Below are 26326 nucleotides of genomic sequence, written 5' to 3'. Positions count from 1 at the left end.
ACTTCAGCTTCAACCACAACAACACAAGAGCACACAACAGATTTAAACTTAATATTAACCGCTCCAAACATGACTGTAAAAAATATGACTTCAGTAACCGAGTTGTCAAAGCGTGGAACTCACTACCGGACTCCCAAACCCCCAACAATTTATTTATTTATTTATTTATTTATTATTTATTATTTGGATTTGTATGCCGCCCCTCTCCGAAGACTCGGGGCGGCTCACAACAAATAGTACAAATAGTACCCTTAGATTATCTATGGTTGACCTATCCAGATTCCTAAGAGGTCAGAAAGGGGCGAGTACAAGTGCACTAGAGTGCCTTCCGTCCCATGTCTATTGCTCTCCTATATCTCCTATACCTTTCTTCTATTCATATATCTCTTCTTCTATTCTTTCATTGATATGTTCTATTACTATATCTTCTTTTCTATTCTTTCTTAGATATATTTTACTATGAGTATCTCCTCTATAACCTTCATCATGTATTTTACTGTGTGTGTGTGTGTGTGTGTGTGTATATACCCACTAAAACCCTCTTTGTGTATTGGACAAAATAAATAAATAAATTCATGGAGATGACAAGTTTCTATAGCTTTTCTTGGCAAGATTCTTCAGAAGTGTTTGGCTATTGCCTCCTTTCTGGGACTGAGAGAAAGTAACTGGCCCAAGGTCACCCAGTTGGTTTTGTGCTTAAGACAGGACCAGGTGTCCCAATTTCTAGCATAATGCCTTACCACCCAGTACACCAAACTGGCTTGAACTCTCATGAGCACAATGTTAAAATATGCGTTACATGAAGCAGCTGTTAGGATTAACTCATAATTAATTGAATGGTTTGAACCCAGTTAGAACCCAGTTAATAGTGCCACATCAGCTTGGATAGTAATGTCAAAATGAATACCAAGGCTTTTATGCAGGGCCCCGTGTTTCCTCAACATTTTTATTAATGTCTTGATTGAAGAGATTGAATCAAATATGCAGATGATCCAAAATTATGCCAGCTTGAATAGCTGGTTGAAATAAACATGGAAATTTGATAGTGATAAATGTAAATATAAGCTTAAACGGATACATGTAAAATTGGCTACCCTGAGGATGAATTCAAAGGAAAGCTCCCAAGATACTTGTTAGACCTGGAACTATATTCAGTGGGGAATTGTTATAGTACTGGCTATTTTTACTTTTCAAATAGAAGATGGAGGGGAATATGTGAAATAGTTTTCAAGTATCTAAAGAATTGAAAGGAGGGGATGACCTTTTCTGTTGTCCTAGAAGGACCATCATCAATGGATTGGCATTTTCTGATGGTACGTGGAACAGCTTGTTTCAGGAAATTGTATCTTCCCACCCTACTTTTTTTTAAAAAAATAAATTTTATTAGTTTTAATAATAATAAAAACAAATGCACACTACACAAAAGCCACCCAACGTTCAGTTGTTCAATCCCCTCCACCAAAATGAGCATGAACTGACTTGTAATATTTTAAATCAAGAACATTTGTATATTTACAAATTATAGAGTGATCCCAGTTTATTCTTTATAACTCGGTCTCGAATTTTACTGACCATAAAACCTCTAACCTAGTGCCATCTTTTTCACTTTATTTGCATTGATAGTATTCATTTTTATATCCATAATTTCAAATTGAATGTGTTCCACCGTGCACCTGTACCAATTTTGTATTGTCCATTTTATTGCATCCTTCCAACCTAAAACTGTTACCGCATGGGAACTTTGTATAGCTGCTTCCTTAATTTCTATGAATTCACCCCTATCCCTCCTCATTACTAATACTGTACTGCCATCTCCTTTGTAATCACCCATTTTATATTTAACATCCTATTGGTCTTGTCTTGCACTTCTTTCCAGAATTTCTGCACTATCAAGCACTCCCAAAACACATGCATGAAGATATCCATGCCAACAGGCTGCCTTAACATTCCAATAAATTGTATGTATGTATGTATGTATGTATGTATGTATGTATGTATGTATGTATGTATGTATGTATGTATTAACTTCTATGCCACCCAATCCCAAAGGACTCAGGGCGGCTTACAATAATATAAATACAAATAAATAAGAAACAATAAAAAATGGAATAGAATAGAATAAAATAGAATAGAATAGAATAGAATTTTATTGGCCAAGTGTGATTGGACACACAAGGAATTTGTCTTGGTACAGATGCTCTCAGTGTACATAAAAGAAAAAGATACATTTGTCAAGAATCAAGTGGTACAACACTTAATGATTGTCATAGGGGACAAATAAGCAATGAAGAAACAACCAATATTAATAAAAATCTTAGGATACAAGCAACAAGTTACAGTCATACAGTCCTAAAAGGATGATAGGAGTGATTAGAAAAACTAGTAGAAATAGAAGTGCAGAGAAGAGAAGCGGTGAGAGTACACAGCCTTGGGGGGCACCTGTGCTAATTGTACATGTATCTGATGTGATTTTTCCTAGCTTCACCTGCTGCTTCCTGTCTGTTAGGAAGCTTGTGATCCACTTACAAGTGTGTTCAGGTACTGCTAGCTGATTTAGTTTGGTTAAGAGAATGTCTGGTATGATGGTACTGAATTCTGAACTGAAGTCTACAAAGACGACTCTAATGTAGGTCAATGGAGATTCAAGATTTTGGAGGATGTTGTGTAGATCCATATTGACAGCATCATCTGTTGATCTATTTTCTCGGTATGCAAATTGCAGGGGGTCTAACAGTGGATCCGTGATGGTTTTCAAGTGGAACATCACTAGCCTTTCAAAGGTTTTCATAACTCCAGATGTTAGAGCAACTGGTCTGTAGTCATTCAGTTCCTTGATGGAGGGCTTCTTCGGCACTGGGATGATAGTAGAGCGTTTGAAGCAGGAAGAAGTTGAATATAATATCTAAAACTATAAAACCCACAATAAAAATAACCCATTAATTAAAACAGTTTTGATCACATACATACATATCGTTCATACAATTTGGCCATGTCAGTTGTTAGTTCATGGTCCCCCAGGTCTGCGGGCAAAGCCAGGGTTTTTGTGGCCTTACAGAAGGTCAGCAGGGGGGGAGCAGTATGGACATCAGGGTGGTGGTGGTGGTGGTAGTTGGTTCCATAGAGCTGGTGCGGCCACAGAGAAGGCCCTCCCCCATGGTCCCTCCAACATGCATTGCTTAGTCGACGGGACCTGGAGGAGCCAACTCTGTGTGCTCTTATTGGTCTCTGGGAGATATGTGGCAAAGGTGGTCCTGTAAATAGTTTGGCCCTGAGCCATGTAGGGCTTTATAGGTAATAACTAACACCTTGAATTGTGCCCGGAGACTAATAGTAAGCCAGTGCAGCTTGAGGAGTATAGGTGTTATATACTCTTGCAGCTGCATTCTGGACTATTTGCAGTTTCCGAACCCTCTTCATGTAGAGCCCGTTGCAATAATCAAGACAGGAGGTGATGAGAAATAGACTTATGTTCAACCAGAATGACTGTATTTAAGAAAGGATAGACAACAACTTTCAAACTAACAAGAAATGTGGAGGACAATTGATACACACATTTACAAACAAATATTTGAGGAAAGTTGGGCTTTAAATCAAAATCTTATAATTAATTTAAAATGCTATGGAAAAAGATTTTAAGCAATCAATTCTATTCAAATGAATAATCCACTTATATCCATGTTCTAATTTTTTATATTAGTATATTTCTTGTACAAGCATGCATTCTAAAATTAGATACGTTGGCAGTTAAATCAAGTTTTGATATCAAAGTTGGGCAATATTTAATTGTCCAGGTATTGCTGGATTCTAGTTTCGAATCGAGCAATACCTGGACAATTAAATATTATTTATTTTATTAAATATCTAACAGAGCTAGAATCCAGGTATTGTTAGAATCAAGTGGTCTGGCAACATCGATAGGGTCATACTTTTCCATTCCTACTTTTGGGCCCATCATACTGAAAAACTATGTTCATCTGCATGAACCTGCCTGGAACCTATTATTATTGCATTTAAGATCCTTATTCTGTAGTTAGAAGGATGGAGAAACAAAAACATGTGAATTTGGAATTCAAAATTTTGTAGACAGGCAGTTGCATTTTTCTTCTGAACATTTAATGGATTAAAATATGCCTATGCTTTTCAGTTTCAGAAATATTTCTATTCCTGCTTTTCATTTAACAGTTTTTGATATATGTATTTTATCAAATATGTTTCTGTTCTTTTAAGTAGAATAATGCCTCACACATTTATTGGATGGAAGGATAATTTATAAACATAATATAATAAATAATCCAAAATCACTATGGCTTTTCAGTACAAAATTTATATCCATTTAGAGGAGAAAATTTAAACATTATTTTTCTCTTTTTGGGTCATAGTTGGGTCATATTAATAAACATAAAGATACTTAGCAAGATTACCAGCTTGAATATTGAGGCACACGGGTTGTGTTTTTTCGGTGTTCTGATACTTCTAAATCATATTCATATTTTTAAATTACAGGCATTATGAGAAATGCAAGGAAATTGAGTTCACAGTAGTATCCATAAGAAACCACAATGATGTCTCAATAATTATAAATAGGCAACATTACCATTTTATTTTTATTTTATTTCTTATTTTTTATGTTTAATTTTTTTTAATTTTTATAAATAATTTAAGGTGGGAAATATACTTAATTTTCCTTCCTTTTCTATTTTCCCTACAGCAACATTTTTTCATTAGTTGAGCTGGGAGAAAATGACTGGTTTAAGGTCACCTAGCCACCTTTCAGGATTAAAGTGGGACTAGAATTCAGTCTCCTGGTTTCTCAGAGAGCATCTTTTAAGCAAGCAGTACTGTATACCTTTATATCAATATCTGAATGTTGTTATTGTATGGCTTTATGTTATTGTATGGCTTTATGAATTTATGGTATTTACATGATGACATATTGTCCCTTTGCTTCCTTCCCCTCACATTCTTGTAAATACTGCCTTACTAGAATATCAGAGGAAAAACTAGAAGTTCAAAGGAAATTAGTTTAAGAAACTGACTACAGGTTGATCCTTGCAAGTGAAAAAATGTTTTGAAACCACCTTCTTCCTATTCTTTAATTCAGGTAATATATAGGAACTTGCTCAGACTTTCTTAGACTTTAATAAACCCTAACCAAAATTTCATAAAAATTTGGCACAATTAAAGGTACTTTATTTTTTGCTGATGTCCATGATCATAGAATGAAACCTTGACAAATCGGATTTTTTAAATTCCCATTTTATGAATTGGTAATTCAGAGAGACTAAGTATGGATTCTTCTAAGCAAGATGATTGCCTTAAGGAAATCTATTTCCCCCCCATTTCTAATCCAAAAAGGAATGTTTCTGTAGTAGATGTACTGAATTAAATATGTAAAATAGAATTGCACTGTGAATAAAGGCTTGGTCTCAGAACCTCTCACTTTTGCCTAGGTTGAATTTTTACACAAAGAATATTAAAATATTACTACTTGCCTTTCCCTTGTTTGCAACATGCATACATGTGTTTTATATGCATTCCTTTTTCCCTTCTTTTATAATTTTGTGCATTCTCTGTTTTTGCTTTTATTTGTCTGTTTGTTTTTTTAATTAATTAATTAGATTTGTATGCAACCCCTCTCCAAAGACTCGGAGAGGCTCACAGGAAACAATATAAAACACTGAATACAAAACAAATCTAATTAAAAAACTACGTAATATTAAAATCAATCAAATAATTCAATCGCAGCCATACATCACATTTATTGGTCTGGGGGTCTAGATCTAATTGCCCCAAGCCTGGCTACATAAGTGAGTCTTGAGACTCTTGCGAAAGGCAAGGAGGGTGGGGGCAGTGTGAATCTCTGGAGGGAGCTGATTCCAAAGGGTCGAGGCCCCCACAGAGAAGGCTCTTCCCTTAGGCCCCGCCAAACGACATTGGTTGACGGGACCTGGAGAAGGCCAACTCTGTGGGACCTAACTGGCCGCTGGGAATCATATGGCAAAATTGAAAATGAAAATGCGTAATGCCATTTCAGGGAAACTCTTTCATTTCTGACATGCAATGGGGATTCTTCTGTATCCCACACTTAGGTTCTGTGTACTAATATGGTTATGTGGGTTCTATTTATGTGTTCATTTGTACAGAGGTGAATTTGAATTGATTGTACTATAAAATTTCAATGGAGAGAATATACAGTGGGCAAAAAAGTATTTAGTCAGACGCCAGTTGTGCAAGTTCTCCCACTTAAAAAGATGAGAGAGGCCTGTAATTGACATCATAAGTAGACCTCAATCATGAGAGACAACATGAGAAAACACATCAGGAAAATCACATTGTCTGATTTTTAACGAATTTATTTGCAAATTATGGTGGAAAATACGTATTTGGTCAATAACAAAAGTACATCTCAATACTTTGTTATATATCCTTTGTTGGCAATGACAGAGGTCAAACGTTTTCTGTAAGTCTCCACAAGGTTGCCACACACTGTTGCTGGTATGTTGGCCCATTCTTCCATGCAGATCTCCTCTAGAGCAGTGATGTTTTGGGGCTGTTGCAGGGCAACACGGACTTTCAACTCCCTCCAAAGGTTTTCTATAGGGTTGAGATCTGGAAACTGGCTAGGCCATTCCAGGACCTTGACATGCTTCTTACAAAGCCACTCCTTCGTTGCCCGGGTGGTGTGCTTAGGATCATTGTCATGCTGAAAGACCCAGCCACATTTCATCTTCAGTGCCCTTGCTGATGGAAGGAGGTTTGCACTCAAAATCTCACGATATATGGCCCCATTCATTCTTTCATGTACACGGATCAGTTGTCCTGGTCCCTTTGCAGAGAAACATCCCCAAAGCATGCTTCAAAGTAGGTATGGTGTTCTTTGGATGCAACTCAGCATTCTTTCTCCTCCAAACACAACGAGTTGTGTTTCTACCAAACACTTCTACTTTGGCTTCATCTGACCATATGACATTCTCCCAATACTCTTCTGGATCATCCAAATGCTCTGTAGAAAACTTCAGATGGGTCCGGACATATACTGGCTTAAGCAGGGGGACACATCTGGCACTGCAGGATCTGAGTCCCTGGCAGCGTAGTGTGCTACTGATGGTAGCCTTTGTTATGTTGGTCCCAGCTCTCTGCAGGTCATTCACTAGGTTCCCCAGTGTGGTTCTGAGATTTTTCCTCACCGTTCTTGTGATCATTTTGAGCCCACAGGATGAGATTTTGCGTGGAGCTCCAGATTGAGGGAGATTATAAGTGGTCTTGTATGTCTTTCATTTTCTAATTATTGCTCACACCAAGCTGCTTGCCTATTGCAGATTCAGTCTTCCTAGTCTGGTGCAGGGCTACAATTTTGTTTCTGGTGTCCTTCGACAGCTCTTTGGTCTTCACCATAGTGGAGTTTGGAGTGTGACTGTTTGAGGTTGTGGACAGGTGACTTTTATACTGATAACAAGTTCAAACAGGTGCCATTACTACAGGTAATGAGTGGAGCATCTTAAAGAAGAAGTTACAGCTCTGTGAGAGCCAGAAATCTTGCTTCTTTGTAGGTGACCAAATACTTATTTTCCACCATAATTTGCAAATAAATTTGTTAAAAATCAGGCAATGTGATTTTCTGGATGTGGTTTCTCATGTTGTCTCTCATGATTGAGGTCTACTTATGATGTCAATTACAGGCCTCTCTCATCTTTTTGAGTGGGAGAACTTGCACAAATGGTGTCTGACTAAATACTCCCCCCCCCCCACTGTATGCGAAAAAGCTTGACGCAATTCATATAATTAAGATTCTTTAAAGTGTAGTTACTTTGTTGTGGGGAGTGGCAGTGTAATCTCTGATGATTAACATTTCTCTGTTATACACTGGTTGAAACATCTGATCTTTATATCTCCATCTTTAAGTTCATTGAAATAGCAGACATTTTATCTTTCATAATGTCATAGTCAGAGTATTCCTTGCAGAAGAACTTCTGGGATGCTTGCACTGTGGCCAAATCAATCTCTTCTGTTCCTTAATTAAGTAATTACAACTTGAGACGGTGTAATTAACATCCCTGGTTGCTGTGAATAATGCAAAGCTAGAAGTGCTGAATGCAGGAGATAGATAGAAGCTTCTGGATAAATAAACAGGGTGACTTTTCTTCAGGTTAAAAAAAATTGTGGTTTCTGCTTTCTGAACATGTTTTTAAAAGAACTGAGGCAGGGAAGTGTGAATAAGTACACAAAGCATAGCCCTGTCAAAAACTTCTTGATCATGCTGTATTTTCTTCCTTGAATATATTGCAGGAAGAGAGCTGTGTTAATCTATGATAGCTGAAAATCAGTAAGAGTCAGAAGGCATATTTTCATACTTAATAAATTATAATTAAAAGGCATATGCTTTCATGAATCGTGGCTGTATTTTAATCTTCCAAGATATCCCATTATACATTCCAAAGCAGCCATTCTGGAACAAAGAAATGTACAATTGAAAGTGAGACTACTGAACCTACATAAAACAAAAGATTTCAGTCTATCTCAGACTGTCTTAACAGGTATCATTTTTTGAATGTGTTACTATTTTTATGATGAAATACTTGTTATCTGTCTCACATATAATCTTTATTTGCGTTGATACTGACTAGAAGCCAGGAGATTGTGTATTCTAGGCATCTCTTAGGCATAAAAGCTGTCTGGGTGTCTTTGGGCCAATCGTTTTCTCTCAAACCAGCTCGCAGAATTGCTGTGGGGAATGAAAGTAGGAGCGTTAGCAGTTATGGGCCACAACCAGCGGTGGGCTACCTTTCCCAGTGCCACCGGAACGGGGCTGGGAGCACATGCGCAGATGCATGTGAATGCATAACACGGGATTCAGCTTCTGTGCATGCACAGAAGTCAAATTTCAGGGCTTTTCTGCCTGTCACTTACCTGATTTTCTGCAGAAGCAAAAAAGTCGAAAACAGCGGAAATCAGGTAAGTTCCCCCCCATCACCTGCCCTGCCCTCCCCAGAACTCTTCCTGGCTTCCCTGGGGGAAGGCAGTGCTCGCAGTGGGAGAAAGAGCGCTAGTGGTAGGGGAAAGACAACGCTTGTGGTGGGGGAAAGACGGAGCTCATTGCGGGAGAAAGATGATGCTCGCGGCAGGGCAGCCAGGAGGAGTTCGGGGAAGTGCTAGTTGCACGTGCATGCCTGGCAGCGCCACCGGAGCTAGGCTACATGCTACATTGTCACCACTGGAACCATGTTCCCCATCCCTGGCGGCAGCCAGTACGAATAGGATTGCCAATTAGTTAGTAAAAATGGCAATGCATGCACAGCTGCATGCCCCGATGCACCCCTGCATGTCCCCCACATGAGATTTGGCTGTTGCGCAGGTGCAGCAAGCAAAATCTCATGCAAGGACACTCACATGCATGAGATTTTTGGCAATTTTCAGGCTTTCTTTGCTTTTGTGCATGCGTAGAAGCAAAGAAATTGGTGAAAGTTGCTGAAATCTCACGCGTGCGAGTGTCCGCACCAAGATTTCTCTTCTGCACACATGCACAGAAGCCAAATCTCACACCAGTGGCATGTGCTTACACCAGATGCCTGCCTGCACTCACACCCAGCGTACTGGTAGCATTGGCGGTGAGTGGCCCCTCAGTGAGCGTTAGGTATGTTAACCACCTTGAATTCTAACTAAAAAAGTGGGATAATGATCTAATTTATTTATTTATTTTATTTATTAATCAGATTTGTATGCTGCCCCTCTCCGCAGACTTGGGGTGGCTAGCAGCAATAATAATACAATGTAAACAAATCTAATATTTAAGTTAATTTAAAACGCCAATTTAGAAACCAATCATACATACTGACATACCATGCATAAATTTTATAAGCCTAGGGGGAGGGAAAGTCTCAATTCCCCCATGCCTGATGACAGAGGTGGGTTTTAAGGAGCTTACGAAAGGCAAGGAGGGTGGGGGCAACTCTGATATCTGGGGGGAGTTGATTCCAAAGGGTTGGGGCCACCACAGAGAAGGCTCTTCCCCTGGGTCCCGCCAAATGACATTGTTTAGTTGACGGGACCTGGAGAAGGCCAACTCTGTGGGACCTAACTGGTCGCTGGGATTCGTGCGGCAGAAGGCGGTCCCAGAGATATTCTGGTCCGGTGCTATGAAGGGCTTTTTAGGTCATAACCAACACTTTGAATTGTGACCGGAAACTGATCGGCAACCAATGCAGACTGCATTGAGTGTTGGTGTGACATGGGCGTATTTAGGGAAGCCCATGATAGCTCTCGCAGCTGCATTCTGCACGATCTGAAGTTTCCGAACACTTTTCAAAGGTAGCCCCATGTAGAGAGCATTACAGTAGTCTAACCTCGAGGTAATGAGGGCATGAGTGACTGTGAGCAGTGATTCCCGGTCCAAATAGGGCCGCAACTGGTGCACCAGGCAAACCTGGGCAAACGCTCCCCTCGCCACAGCTGAAAGATGTTTCTCTAATGTGAGTTGTGGATCGAGGAGGACTAATCTGCCCTCTCTTATTTACCCCTCTCTGGCTCAATTTAAATCCAGTATCAGCTACTCTGTATATCTAATGAAGTTAACTCTGTTTGATAAAAGTATACATTTTAAAATAACATTTGTAAGTCTGAAAAATGGGTTTTCTCAAACCTGTGATGTTTCTCTTTCTTGAGTAATGGTTGTGAAGGTGGCAAGGCCTAGGGCAGGAGTCACTGTCCCTCAGACTGTTGGCCGGCCGGACTATAAAAAAAACCCTATGAAAAAGTAAAATACCAATAGAAAAATAATGCATCAATTGATATATTTCCATAAATTATACTTTTCTATAATTTCATTCAATATTTTCAAGCTCAATTAATTTTCAGGCACTTAGCATTTACTATTGTTAACTTTCATCAATCTTCTACATTTCCAAGTATATTTTCAATTTATAATGCAAACTCATAAAATCATACAGTACGTATCATAAACCCTTTTTTTATCATATGTATCTTCCATTAGTTTTACCTATGTAATTCTATAGTTCTAAAATTCTAATCCAATTTTACGAATTAATACATCCTAATATTAAACAACACCTAAATATATCTTTTACCGTTATTCTATGGTCAATCCATATTTAATAATCAATCATCCCTCCTCAAATTTCTACCACTGTTCTCATTTCTGGGTACCTCTCCTGTCTCTCCCCCTTTTCTCTCTCATCCATTTCTCATTTCTCCCTCTTCCTCCCTTTTTCTCTCATTCCTTCCCTCTCTCACTTCTCCTCTCTTTTTCCATCCTTGTCTCCTCCCCCTTGTGTGTGTGTGTGTGTGTGTGTGTGTGAACTCTTGAACCATTTCCAAAAACAGGTGAGGGCTGGGGTTATTTTTCTCTGTTATTATTTGGGTGCTTTTTACCATATGCTTAAATCAAGAGTCACTTCTCTCTCTCTCTTTCCCTTCCTTCCCTCCCTCCCTCCCGTCCCTTTCTCTCTCCCTCTTTCTTCCACCCTCTCTTTCTCTCTCTCTTCCTCCTTCCCACTCTTTCTTGACACAGCAGAGCTGTTTGCTTTCCCTCTCGGCAGGAAGGGGCAAAGGCGCGTCTCTCTTGCCTCCGGTTCGCAAGGGGGGCTGCTGTGGCTGTGGCTGACCACAAGGAGGCTCCCTCTGCAGGCAGCGCTGCCCTGGCAGCTCGTTAGCTTCCAAAGAGAACTGAGCATGCACATCCACCTTTTGCCCATCTCTGCTTCTCTCGCTCCCCAGACGAAAAGGCATGAAGGGGGGAGGAGAGGAAAGGCTTCCTCGGCATCCATCCCTTCCCCCACCCTTTGCATCCCTCCAACCCAGAATCCCTCCAGGAAAGAAGCTTCTGGAGGCATTGCTGGGGGTTCCCTGCAGGGGACTAGTGGGGGGTGGGTGTTTTAGGCCCCCTCCCAGGAGGGAGAGAGATACAAGCCTCCCCCCTCCTGGTTTTGTGTGTGTGTGTCTATCTTGGAATCCCGTGTTCTTAAGACGAAGGCGTGGGTAGGATATGAGCATCCCCAAGTCTGCGGAGAGGGACAGCATACAAATCTAATAAGTAAGTAAGTAAGTAAGTAAGTAAGTAAGTAAGTAAGTAAGTAAGTAAGTAAGTAAATAAATAAATAAATAAATAAATTGTTGGTGCAGTGTTGTGGTTGCATGTTGCATGTGGGTGAAGGAGAGCAGTGGAGGGGGAGGGCGTCCCTGAGTGCACCAACACCACGACCGACCCTCTTCCCTCTTTTTTCCCCTCTTTTTGTGTGTGTTTGTTGTGGCCTCAGTCTCTTCCACCTTATTCCTCCCTCCTTCCTCCCTCGTCCCTCCACAGGCTGGATAAATGGCCTCAGCGGGTCGCATGCGTCCCACGGGCCGTAGTTTGTGGACCGCTGGCCTAGGGTGTTAGCTTGGGAGAGGGATTGATTTATCCCTTCCCTGCTCTTCATCTCTTTCCCCAAGCTCTTTCTATGTGTATCATCAGTGAAGGGACCCTTCTCATTCACTTTTGATTTGCTGTCTTCTAATACAGTATTTGCAGGCATATATTCCATTTTCTTATTTCCTGTTCCAAACAGCCTATTGCCCCAATTTCTTGTTAAGACAAGCCTGTGTCAGAGTGCCTACCAATGCCTTAATTAAACCATGAGCCTCAAGCCAAGCTTCAAAAGAAGTCCAGTTATTTATTAGGAACTTCATGTCAGCATGGACCAAGTGAAGCCAACTCTGATCTCATTTAATTTGTTTTCCCTGGTCTCCCCTCCTCCACAAGGTGTGTCATCAGTCACATTCTCCAAGAAAACAACTTCAGGCCACTGTGGGGCTGCGTGGATATGACCTTGATTTGGCTGACTGGAATGTGCTTTATTTTGATTGAAGTGCAAGCTCCTCGGTACAGCTACGAGGCTCAATTCCCTATCGCCCTGCCAATGGCAACTCAAGAGCAGGCCAGGAATGCTTCTGGAGTTGACAGCCTGGGGTGCATTGACCTCATTGCTATGGTAGCCTAGTGGGTTTGTTGGTTTTGTCTGTTATAAATAAGACAATAGGACACATAGTTGTTCTGAGAGTAGATCTTTAAAAAAGAATCTTACAGGTTTGGAGTATAGCTATTAGTATCATAATAGCTTGAATAAAACGTAAACAATTATGCTAAATAGAAGTATCAGTTGCCAGGTAGAAAAAATATTGGTGCTCATTATATAAAACTAATGCTGCAACTAATTAAAGGTAACCCAGTGGACATGGTGGGTTATTAACATAGAGATCTCTGTTACCTCACTTTAATCTCAATATGTGATTTAATGAGCTTCTTATTGCTAGGAAATTGTATATACCTTAGTTAAGATAATGACACATGTATTACTCTGAAATTCCTTTTCCCCCATTTATTATTATCTCTGAACATTTGAGTATAATTTGAAAAACAAACATTTGTATAAACTGGAATATTTAGAATTTTGAAGTGGGAATTTTTTTTTTTTTAAACCCCCAGTAAAATAAAAGATGTTCCAGTTTCAGTTCATTTAAATAAAAGCTCAACAAGATGGTTTAATCTCCAGTTCCTTTATTCTCTTAATTGCTCTTCCCTGCATGGGTCAATATAAAAAGATTAAAAAAATGATATTGCTATAGGTATATACTACCGGTCACTCAACCAAGCAGAAGAAATAGATGAACTTTTAGCTAACCAATTAACAAATGTATATAAGAAACATACCACAGTAGTAATTGGAAACTTTAACTATCTATAGATAGATAGATAGATAGATAGATAGATAGATAGATAGATAGATAGATAGATAGATGGATGGATAGATACTTTATTGTCATTGTATGTATATACACAGTATACCCATGCAATGAAACTCGTATGACTCCAAAGACCAATCTCAACATACATAACAATCCGAAGGAACATGCTGAACCCGCCATAATTTCCCACCTGAACCATCCAACATCCACACTACAGACCAAGTAGTATTGTCCAGCAGTTCACTGATGAAGTGGGAGATTGAACAGATTTCTAACCAATCTATCTAACAACTTGTCATCCAAAAGATAGAGGAGGGAACTAGAGAAAAAGCTATAGTGGACCTAAATCTTACTAATAGAGAAGAAGTGATAAAGAGAATTGAAATTGCGGAAACTTTGGAGGAGTGTAACCACATCATATTAAAATTCAATATAAAGCAAACACATGCAATAGAACATAATCCAATTAGTGAATTAAATTTTAAAAGAGCTTATTTTAACAAACTCAGAGTCTAAAAAAGATTTTCATGTATTTCTTTCTTTCTTTATTTATTTATTTATTGATTGATGTATTGATTGATTGCATTTATATGCTGCTCACTCCAAATGGACTCTGAGTGGCTAGCAACAGGTATAAATACAATATAAGTTAAAAAAAACAATTAAAAACATACCTAAAATCACATACTTGCAACGATCAGTCTTAAAATGAAAATCTTAAAGGGAAAAACAATTCAAGAAGCTTGGAGAACTGAAAAATACGATCATAAAAGTCCAGTCCAGGACAATATTACTGAAAAACAAGAAATCCATGAAAAAACCAACATGGTTGCACCAGAAGTGGGTTCCTTGTGATTTGGACCAGCTTGCCTGAATTGCTAGTGATCCACTGGCAATGTCGTGATGATGTCATGGAATTGGTTTGGTCAGTGCCAGTCCGTGAGCACCACTATCTTTTAATTTTTAAAAAAAAAAATAATTTGAATTTTTTTATTTGTTTTCTTCTGAGCATGTGCAGAAACTGGGTTTCTGGCACTGTGCATGCAGTCACCATCTTGTTTTTGGCTTCTTGGTGGATTATGTTTTTTTTGGCACTGTGCAGTGCCACTGTTCTCATTTCTGCATGGTACAGGAGGAAGTAAACTGGCAGCGTGGTAAGTTAGAACCCACTCCCAGATTGTACAAATATCTCTCTGATAAATTAAAAAAATAAAAAGGTCAAGTACAAAAAGTGGAAAGAGGGACATATAATAATAATAATAATAATAATAACAACAACAAAAACAACAACAACAATAATAACAATAATAATTTATTAGATTTGTATGCTGCCCCTCTCCGAGGACTCGGAGCAGCTCACAAGTAAAAACATCATATACAAATCCAATATTAAAAAAGTTTTAAAAACACTTATTAAAAAACAATTATACAACCCAAACACACCATACATAAAATCAAGACAACTAAGGATATATCAAGTCCTCCATGCCAGGCGATATAGATGGGTTTTCAAAAGTTTACGAAAGGCAAGGAGGGTGGGGGCAGTTGATTCCAGTGTTGATTCCAGAGGGAGTTGATTCCAGAGGGCCAGGGCCGCCACAGAGAAAGCTCTTCCCCCAGGTCCCACCAGATGGCATTGTTTTGTCGAGGGGACCCGGAGAAGTCCAACTCTGTAGGACCTAATCGGTCGCTGAGATTCGTGCAGCAGCAGGCGGTTCCGTAGGTATTCTGGTCTGATGCCACGTAGGGCTTTATAACTAAGGCAGAATAACAGCAGAAAGCTTGAATCTGCTAAGTAAAAAAAAGCAAAGGCTCAGAATGAAGTAAAACATGCAGCAAAAATCAAAGCAAAGAAAAATATTCTTTCAACATATAAATAATAAGAAAAAATAATCAAAGAAACAGTTGCAATGAAGGAAAACTCATTCTCTGCAGTGAAAATCTTAGAAATACTGTTTAAATACTTAAAGTTTAAGGAGATGAACTCTGAGTAGATGCTGGAAATCTTGAAATTTTTTATTATGGTACTTTGAAATAGATTGTGCATTTGCATTTATTGATCAGTCATTATGTCGCTACTTCAGTGGTGTCTAACTAAGAAGTACGAATTAATCCGTATAACAGAATATGCACAGCTGAATAGAATGAAAAGATTTCTACTCCCCAACTTTTTGGCATGTTCAATTAACACTTTTCTTTCTTCTCTGGCTCATGTTTTAAAATCCCATTAGTCTTCATAAAAAGTCTACAATAGAGTTTCCTCAACTGAGGAAAGATTGGATTGCAAAATAGAATAGGGAGACTTATGTCTACTCAGTGAGTAATTACATGCCCTCCCAAAGCAGAATGAGACTTTTTGGCTCATACCCTTGACCTCCAGGGTTTCGCCTCCGTGTTATTATTCACCAGATTTTCTTCTCGGCTGGCTTTTTAAACTAGTCTTGCCACCATTGTTAAGTGAGTAGTTGTAGTTCTTAAGCGAGTCACATGGTCACTAAGTAAATCAGGTTTCCCAGAATCTTTATTGCTAAGAGAGACAGCTGGACCCATTTTATGACCTTTCTTCACATTGCTGTTAAGTGGATTGTTATTTCAGTCAGTCAGATGATGGTTAATCAAGGCTGGCTTCCCCAATGACTTTGTTGTCACACAGTTGCAAAAGGGAAATTAGGCCAAAAGAAGCCAGGACTGGCATAAATGCAAGCCAGTTGCTACATGTTATTTATGTATATAAATATTGAACACAGTGTAACCATCCTGACATTCCTCTGCCATACATGCTAAAATAAAGAAAAAATTCCTTGCATTTTTGCATGTCCACCACATGTGATAATATGTACCTAATAATTGCTTGCATTTCCAATACTTTGGTGATAAATTTCTAAACATTTTTGCCAGATTTGCCAAAGGGAGATGCCACCAATACCATTTCCTCTGTATATCTTGATGTCAAAATATGCAAATTGTGGTTGCTACAGAAGACTTTGAGCAACATGAAATGAGGGACTTGAATTTATGACGGTCGCAGCATCCTGGAGTCATCTCCCTTTTGTGACCCAGCGTGATCTACCTTTTGTGACTATGTGATAAGCAAAGTCAGTAGGGCAGCCAGCTTTGCTTAACAATTGTCTGACTGAGTTAAACAGTGATCCACTTAACAGTGGTGGCAGGAAAGGTTGTAAAATGAGTCCAAGCTCAATGCACAGTTGTCTCTCTTAGCAACAGAGATTCTGGTAAACCCGATTCATTTGGCAACTGTGTGACTCGCTTAAGAGCTGCAACTACTCACTTAACAATGGCTGCAAGTTGTAAAGTGGATCATAAAGTGGTTGCTGTTGGTTTCTTAATGCTATCTCTTGGTTTCATTATGCTATTGGGGTAATATGTGTGTGTGTGTGTGTGTGTGTGTGTGTGTGTGTGTGTGTGTGTGTATCTCCTCTCTCCTTAGGCTAGGATACCTACCTGAGAAACAAATATTCCTTTGGATGAAGCCTGGTTATTTAAACCCTTCCCCTTCCTTCTCCTAACCCATCTCCACTCTTCCACCCCTCCTCTTCCTTCTCTTAACCAGCTCAGCACCTGCCCCAAAGCTGCACTTCTCCCAAAGTCTCCAAGCCCCTGCACTGACTGGCTGGCTGTAAACTGTCCCAGATGCCCAAACATCCAACATGAACTGTACTTCAATGAACAGGCTGCAGCAAAAGGGACTGGGATGGAGGTGCTCTGTCCCATGTGCTGGGGTGAAAGGATGGAAGAGGGCCAGCCAAGGAGAAAAACTGGCAGAAAATAATATGGATGCAAAACCCTGGAGAAGAGTCACGACCAAGGGTACAAGCCAAAAAGTCCTAGGCGCACTCCAAAGATGGAATATAAAATTATTTTGATTTTTAAGAGGCTTGTGAGGGCTATCCTGCAATTTTCAATGGAAGAGAATCTGTCTTGTATCTAAATATGGAAAAAAAAAACCTTTCAAATAACTTCTATATTCTTTGTGTTTTAAATAATATATAAATATTAATAATATGATGTGATATGAATGATATATTATATTATATTATATTATTATATTATTATATTATATATTATTTATATTATATTATATTATATTATATTATATTATATTATAGTATAGTATAGTATAGTATAGTATAGTATAGTATAGTATAGTATAGTATAGTATAGTATAATATAGTATACTATAATATAATATTATATTATATTATATTATAGTATAGTATAGTATAGTATAGTATAATATAGTAATGTAATAAATATAATATAATGTAATGTAATGTAATATAATGTAATATAACATAATATAAAAATATCACAAGATTATAGATAAGAACCCATTTTATTACAGGCCAATCAGATTTCAATGCTTTATAATTCATAGTGTTATGGCTAATTTCAGCCTTCCCTAAATTTCTTCCATTCAAAATATTGATTGCAATTTTCATCAGTATTAGCTAGCATGGTGATAGAATAGTATGATGGGAGTTATTTTTTCTGTTTTTTTCTTATAGCTTACTAAATAATTTCCAAACTTGAAACTCTAAATAATGAATACTGACTAGTCAAGTTGGTTTCACATTTTCTTCACTTCACTCAAGTTACTTTGTCAGAAATGTACTTTAAATGGTTAAGGCATCGACGACAGGTTTTCCTTTGTGCTTCCGGCCCCCTTTTCCCACTTCCCTGCTTGTAAACCTGTTTAGCTTCAATTATTTTTCCTAGGGTGGACATTAAAAGTTAAGCCCAGATTTGTTGATATCTAAGTTAAATACATGCTGTGTTGGTTTTAGTGTTCTCTGCTGGCCAGAAGTGCAGGAGAGTGTAATTATACCTAGACTTTATGGATCTGTCTCATGGCTTGTTTATTTGAAACAGTTTTGCAGGGTAGAGGTTTTTACTAAATGGATTTTTATTCCTGCCAACTTTCTAAAACCCTTGGTGGCTCCTTGTCCTTAGTTTTTGTATCAGTGATGCTGTTCTGAGCTTGATAGAAGTATGCACCAGAGCAAAAACCAAATGCTGACTGTATGTATCAATATCTTCTGCACCAAAGTGAGAAATTGAACAAGTCTGACTTTGGGAAAGTATCTGCTGCAAAGTATCATAGGTAAACCACATGGAAAGTGTTTATGCTGTTTATCTGATGCTCTCCTTTCATGTTTCATCCAAGTCATATCTATGCCATTGAATCAGCTTTTATATTGGGATAGATAATTAAATGATTGAAAGCACGTGTTGAAAAATCCTTGTATGGCTCTAGAAATCTTCTTTACTGAAATTTCATTGTATGATTTCCCTTTGAAATCTATGATGTGCTGTTATATAGCTTGTACTTCCATAGTTTTATTGTTTTAGTTCCTCTACACTTTTTTTTGTAATTTTCTAACTTTATTATAATGCTTAATGTTTTAAAATTCCCCCCTGGTTACTGATTTTGGGTAAATCCTTTTAAATATTAAGTGCCACCTGTCAAGGACAATCAAAAGTTGATTCCTTTTTGCTTTAGATAAGCAATTTGCAGGTGATTTTATGGTCAATTCTGCACTTCAGACAAAACTACTTGTCTCCTGTATTCTTCCTAGCTGTGTTTAAAGATAAGTTCAGAAATTCTGATCTGAATTGCAGCAAGTTATCAACAATGCCTGGCTGGTGCTTAGACTGAATAATGACCATTCCAAATTGGTTGATTGGTTGTTCTAGAGTTTTGTCCTTTGCAGGAAAGACAAATCTTATTGGCTGGATCCATCTACTAATTTTCTTTTATCTCTGTGACTTTGCTTTACTTTCCCAATTGTTTGCATTCATGGATACTTTCACATCTCTTCCCACATAATTTCTTGAACACTATGACTTTATTTTCTCTCTCCCTTAGATACTACAATATCCAAAGCATTGAAGAACAAGTGGTTCTTTCACTTTTACATTCTTTTGTAGGTCCACAGAAACTTCAAATCAAATCCTTATTATGGTAATAGGATTAGTGCATAACCTTTGTAGCAAGGAAGAACAGATCGTTCTGTTTCTTAAAGAAATGTTCATAACTTGCAACTTAAAAGACTTTAAAAAACCAATGAAAGAGAGGTAAAGTGCTGCATAGGCAAGGAGTGTGTAAACAAAGCTAACAGAGTTTACTCATACATAACCTTCATTGATTTAATGAGGCATCACAATATTATTATTTTTTTAAATCACCAATTGCCAACTAACAGAGAACATAGCAGCCCAATAGTTCAAGGTATCCAACCAATAGCTGGAGGGGAATATTCCTAGCAGACAATGCAATCAACTGGATATAAGACTGTTATTAAAATACATCCAGTTCTTTTGCTATAAAATACTTAGACCAGCAGTTCTCAATCTTTAGAATGCCGTGACCCTTAATACAGTTTCTCATGTTGTGGTGACCCCCAACCATAAGTCGAGTGGTAATTCTCCCAATTGAGCTTTAAGCTGATTGGCAGGAAGGTCAGAATGACACCCCTCCACTGTAAAGACTTGATTGGTTAGATTGTACAAATATGTTCCAAGGCGTCAGCTTTAGTTTAGAAGTAAAAAATTGTCTTTTCCCATGGTCTTGGGCAATCCCTGTAAAATGGTGTGCCACAAGGATCTGTTCTGGGTCCTATTCTTTTTAATATATTTGTGAGTGAGATAGGGGAAGGTTTGGTAGGGAAGGTTTGCCTATTTGCCGATGACTCTAAAGTGTGCAATAGGGTTGATATTCCTGGAGGCGTCTGTAATATGGTAAATGATTTAGCTTTACTAGATAAATGGTCTAAGCAATGGAAACTGCAGTTTAATGTTTCCAAATGTAAAATAATGCACTTGGGGAAAAGGAATCCTCAATCTGAGTATTGTATTGGCAGTTCAGTGTTGGCAAATACTTCAAAAGAAAAGGATTTAGGGGTAGTGATTTCTGACAGTCTCAAAATGGGTGAACAGTGCAGTCAGGCGGTAGGGAAAGCAAGTAGGATGCTTGGCTGCATAGCTAGAGGTATAACAAGCAGGAAGAGGGAGATTATGATCCCACTATATAGAATGCTGGTGAGACCACATTTGGAATACTGTGTTCAGTTCTGGAGACCTCACCTACAAAAAGATATTGACAAAATTGAACGGGTCCAAAGACGGGCTACAAGAATGGTGGAAGGTCTTAAGCATAAAACGTATCAGGAAAGACTTAATGAACTCAATCTGTAGTCTGGAGGACAGAAGGAAAAGGGGGGACATGATCGAAACATTTAAATATATTAAAGGGTTAAATAAGGTCCAGGAGGGAAGTGTTTTTAATAGGAAAGTGAACACAAGAACAAGGGGACACAATCTGAAGTTAGTTGGGGGAAAGATCAAAAGCAACATGAGAAAATATTATTTTACTGAAAGAGTAGTAGATCCTTGGAACAAACTTCCAGCAGATGTGGTAGATAAATCCACAGTAACTGAATTTAAACATGCCTGGGATAAACATATATCCATCCTAAGATAAAATACAGAAAATAGTATAAGGGCAGACTAGATGGACCATGAGGTCTTTTTCTGCCGTCAGACTTCTATGTTTCTATGGTCATTTGACCCCCAAAGGGCTCTCAACCCCCGGGTTGAGAACCATTGACTTAAACTGTCATGGAGGAGCCAACATAAGATTTGAACTGCAGCTGGGAAATACAGGCAGTCGCAATAGACCTGGAATAGAAAGAAGAAAAAGGTCACTCATGTCTGCAGTCGGGAAGTGGTGATGGTCAGTACTGGTGATAGCCCAAGCAGGAAGGGTCAAACTGCCTAAACTGCACTTAATGTGACTAATGGAGCTTCCTTCAACTGAAAGAACTCTTCTAGAAAAAAATCTTAGTGTTAACATTACCTTTTCATCAGTTTTATAATTAGGAATCAAAATATTGTAGCTCTTCATCTTTTATCATGGAAAGATACTAGAATTTTGAAAAAAATAATTGTAAGATTGAAAATACAGGTAGTCCTTGACTTATGAACACAATTGAACCCAACATTTCTGTTACAAAGTGAGACAGTTGTTAGGTGAATTTTGCCACATTTTATGCCCTTCTTTACTATGGTTCTTAAACAAGTAGTATAAGGATAAGAGTTGGAATATAAGACCGAAGAGACTGAAAATTTGGGTGTGTCTTATACTCCAAATGTAGCTTTTACTAAGCTTTTATTTAGCTCCAATGAGATGTTAACACGATCTTCCATGCTTTGCTAGCTAAACGATCTTCCCTTTGCCTGCTTCTTTCATTGCTGCTCCCTTGGACAATCAGCTAAGCCTTTTTTCAGCTCTAACAAGGTACTAACAGTGAAGCAATCTTCCATGCTTTGCTAATAAGCAATCTTCCACCTTTTTTTCATCCCTAGCAAGATGTTAACAAGTGAAGTGATCTGTGATTTATTTATTTGTTTATTTATTTATTTATTTCTCTTCCTTCCTTCTTTCTCTCTCTTTTCTTTCTTTCTTTCTTTCATTGGACTTCTATGCTGCCCCTCTCTGAGGACTTGGGGCAACTTACAACATATAATAAAACAATAGTTCCTTTGCTTGATTTTCTCATGGTTTCTCTCTAAAGAGAGAGAGAAGTGAAGTGTTTTAAAAACTGTTTTTTATCCCCAACCAGGGGATAAAAATTAAGCACTTGGGCTCAAAACCAGCAAACCAATGTGCTAAAGCTGACCAGACTAATGACTAGCCAGATGAAAATCTGATAGGCAGATTATTTTTCCCGTATTTTCCTCCACCAAACTAAGTTATGTTTTATACTCTGGTGCGTCTTATAGTCCAAAAAAATAAGGTAGGCGAATTACCAAGCATCCAAATTTTGATTATGTAACCATGGGGATGCTGCAAAATTTATTTGTCTAATCACATTTGTCTAATTTTACTTCTCTAGATTTGGATCTGTTAAAAATTGTAAAACAATAACAATAGAAATATGAATTTCAGGTAAATGTATATAACATGGAAATTTAAAAACTGCCTAATATACAGTCTGTCACGATGTCTAGAAATAACAGGGCAGTCAATGGAAAATACAAACTTTATGGATACAAACATTTAATATGATTTTATTATTTGCTTTTTTTTTTAGGTATCAATGGGGATTCCTACCAGGAGGTGAGTGTACATTTTTTTTAAAAAGGAAAATAGATGATGATGTAGACTAACAGTGTGTTTACAGATGATATAGGGATAATATATTAGATTGAAAATAAATCTGAAAACTTTATTAGCTAGAAAAAAAACTTTTTCCTAATATGTTGGTCTGGTATCTCTATTTCCTCCCACAACAACTCTTTACAATTTATTATATAACATAAAGATGGATCTTCTATATTTTGGCAGCTTGCTTGAATTCTGTGTAGTTTTGTTCAAGTCTCTGAAACTGGTTTGAAAAAAAAGAATCTGAAGTATTATGTAGAGAATCAGGTTTTTAAAAGTAAAAATCTTGTTGGCTCTTTTCCATCGTGTTCTTTGATATCTATCATTTCCCCTATTTCCTAGGGGTATTTTTCCTTTTATTTTTTCTTTTTCTTTAATTTAGTACGTGATTCTTGCTTTTTTCCTCCTTACTTTAGGGCATTGGGCCAGGGTAATGATGAAGTACAAGAAAATACATTTCTAAAGCTTTTAAATTTATATTATATTAGAAACTGCTTTTTAAAGAATTAGAATTCTTTTTACAATTCAGTAAAAATGGACTTAATGTTCAGCCATTTTCAGTATAGTTTATACTAAAGTGTTACAGATCAATGCTGTATGTGTTTTATTTTTGGATATGTCAATTCTTGCATTTAAGAAATCAAATGGAATTCATGATATTAACATGCCTTGACATGTTCAGCATGGTTCCTTACATGGTAGATTTGCAGAAGGAACATATTTTTAGAGATATGACTTGCAGACTATGTGATACAGATTCCACATAGTTCTCTGTGGTCCATTGCCAGTTACTCCTTGTCCTAAAAAGAAATGGTACCTATGTATACTATATACAGTAGACTAAAATGGGCTCAGAAATTGATATTGGTGCAAGCTAATACAGGTAGTCATGGACTTATGACCATATTTGAGTCCAAAATTTTTGTTGTTAAGATACTAAATTAGTTTTGGCCAATTTTATGACCTTTTTGCCACAGTTGTTAAGTGAATCACTACATTTAGATAAGATAACCTTTATTTTTCTGTGAAAATACTGGCTCTGCCCACTCTCAAAAGAATAAATGTGCACACACACACTCATACGCACACACACATTCATATACATATATGTATATATGACATGAGCCAAGGTGGCGCAGTGGGTAGAGTGCAGTACTAAAGGCCACTAAAGCTGACTAGATCTGCAGCTCAGCAGTTCAGATCTCATCACCGGCTTAAGGTTGACTCAGCCTTCCATCCTTCCAAGGTGGGTAAAATAAGGACCCGAATTGTGGGGGCATAATGCTGGCTTTGTTAAAAAGTGCTATTGCTAACATGTTGTAAGGGGTCCTGAGTCTAAGGAGAAGGGCGGCATAAAAAAAATTGAACAAACAAACAAACAAATAAATATCTACATACACATATACACAAATATACATATATACATTTTAATTACAATCCTAATGCATACATAGGTGTTGTGGTTGGCTCTGGCCCAGCTCCTGCCCCAGGGAATGGGGAGGTGGATGCAGGGGAAACTTCAACATGTCACAGGCCTGTGTTATTGCCGACAGAATCAGTTCAGAGTTTAGTTTCCTCGGACAAAGAAGAAGGTGGGAGTGACTCGGCAGAGGAGGGCTTGGCACACAGCCAAGGCAGTCAATCTTCCTTATCTTCCTTTGATTCGGATGATGACATTTTGGACCCAGGCAAGCGCAGAATTATGTGTAGAAGAGACCAAGTAAGAACATATTACAGGAAATAAGGGAGGCCACCTGTATTTGGGTGGGGCTCCAGTAATTAGGGCTGCTGCTATAAATAGCAGCATGTGGGTTTGGCCATTGTGGAAGAATATCTGTTGCAGTTCGTCAGGGATCTTGTGTGCTGGACTTTGTTGCTTTTTCACGCCTTTGAATCCAAAGCAGAGCAAAGTGTGTGTGTGTGTGTGTGTGTGTGTGTGTGTGTCTCACTTCGTTGGAAGAAGAAGGAGTGGGAAGCTTCTCCACAGCTGCTGGCTAAGTACTTAATGACTGCTTAAGGGAAATTGTACAGACTACCTGATTGTTTTGGGAAGAGTTCCCTTTGCTATACAAAAAGAGTGCTTAGTTTATTTTGACTTTTGTGATAAAGAACATTGTTTTGAATTTTCAAATGTGTGTGTCTGAAATTTGTACCCTTGAATTTTCTGGAGGCACCTATCAGAGAGCCCGGCAGAACACATAGTAGAGAAAAGAATCTTGTGAGTTAACAAAGTTGATATTGTTTGGTACAAAACTTTTAGAGAATCTAGTTGTTCTGCTTTGGAACCTGCAGTGCCTCCTCTTAGAAAGCAACAAAGTAATGGAGAGTATGCGTAGCATCCCTGACAATTCTGTATGGTCTTGTCAAGAATTGCTTATATGTTATGTCCTGGATAGAATGAAATGAGCTTCCAATAATATTTTCTGCTGTCCTCACCATTATTTGCACAGCCTTCTTTTCTGAAACAATAATTTTTTCCCACCACCCAGAAATATATAATACAACAGGATATTTTCAGTTGTCTCTCTATCTATAAAGTGGTAAAGATAGGGGAAGGAAGATTTTCTCTTCTCATATGACATAGAAAATGCAAGTGCTACTGTGACTACTTCCCCAGTGTCTCACTAGTGAGCAAATTAACTTTAATGACAAAGTTTGTTTGTTTGTTTACTTACTTATTTATTTGTTTATTTTGTCCAGTACACAATACATATTGAAGAGAATAGACATGAAGTATTATATATAAAGAGAAGATATAAAAATAGAGGAGAAGATATATGAAGGAAGAAAAGATATATGATATATGAGATAAGGAGAGACAATTGGACAGGGGACGAAAGGCAGGCTAGTGTACTTATATATATATAATATATATATAAAGATAATATGTAAAAATAGAGGAGAAGATATATGAAAGGAAGAAAATATATATGATATATGAGATAAAGGAAAGACAATTGGACAGGGGACGAAAGGCACACTAGGGCACTTATGTATGCCCCTTACTGACCTCTTAGGAACCTGGAGAGGTCAATCGTGGATAGTCTAAGGGAGAAATGTTGGGGGTTAGGGGTTGACACTACTGAGTCCGGTAATGAGTTCCACGCTTCGACAACTCGATTGCTAAAGTCATATTTTTACAGTCAAGCTTGGAGAGATTAATATTAAGTTTGAATTTGTTGCGTGCTCTTGTGTTGTTGCGGTTGAAGCTGAAGTAGTCATTGACAGGCAGGATGTTACAGCATGTGATTTTGTGGGCAATACTTAGATCGTGTTTTAGGCGTCATAGTTAACCTGCTCATGACAGTTACATTCTCTCAGAAACTTGATATTATTAACCACCTCCACATTTGGATTGTTAACACACAGAGGTGTAAGACTATGCTAGCCTTTTTCTGAAATCAA

The 26326-nt window shown here is 38.0% G+C and overlaps 1 protein-coding gene across 3 annotated transcripts in view; it reads left to right on the top strand.

Moving 5' to 3' along the window:
- Positions 1-26326, top strand: part of SKAP1 (src kinase associated phosphoprotein 1) — a 520763-nt gene that overhangs the window by 22629 nt on the left and 471808 nt on the right. For all 3 annotated transcript variants that reach the window (XM_070766916.1, XM_070766917.1, XM_070766918.1), the window contains one exon: positions 22851-22876. In XM_070766916.1, the coding sequence (XP_070623017.1) occupies positions 22851-22876 (26 nt within the window). The remainder of the gene's footprint in view (positions 1-22850; positions 22877-26326) is intronic.

Source organism: Erythrolamprus reginae, chromosome Z (assembly GCF_031021105.1).
Source record: "Erythrolamprus reginae isolate rEryReg1 chromosome Z, rEryReg1.hap1, whole genome shotgun sequence".
Taxonomy (NCBI): domain Eukaryota; kingdom Metazoa; phylum Chordata; class Lepidosauria; order Squamata; family Dipsadidae; genus Erythrolamprus; species Erythrolamprus reginae.
This window is presented reverse-complemented; position numbering and strand designations above follow the sequence as displayed.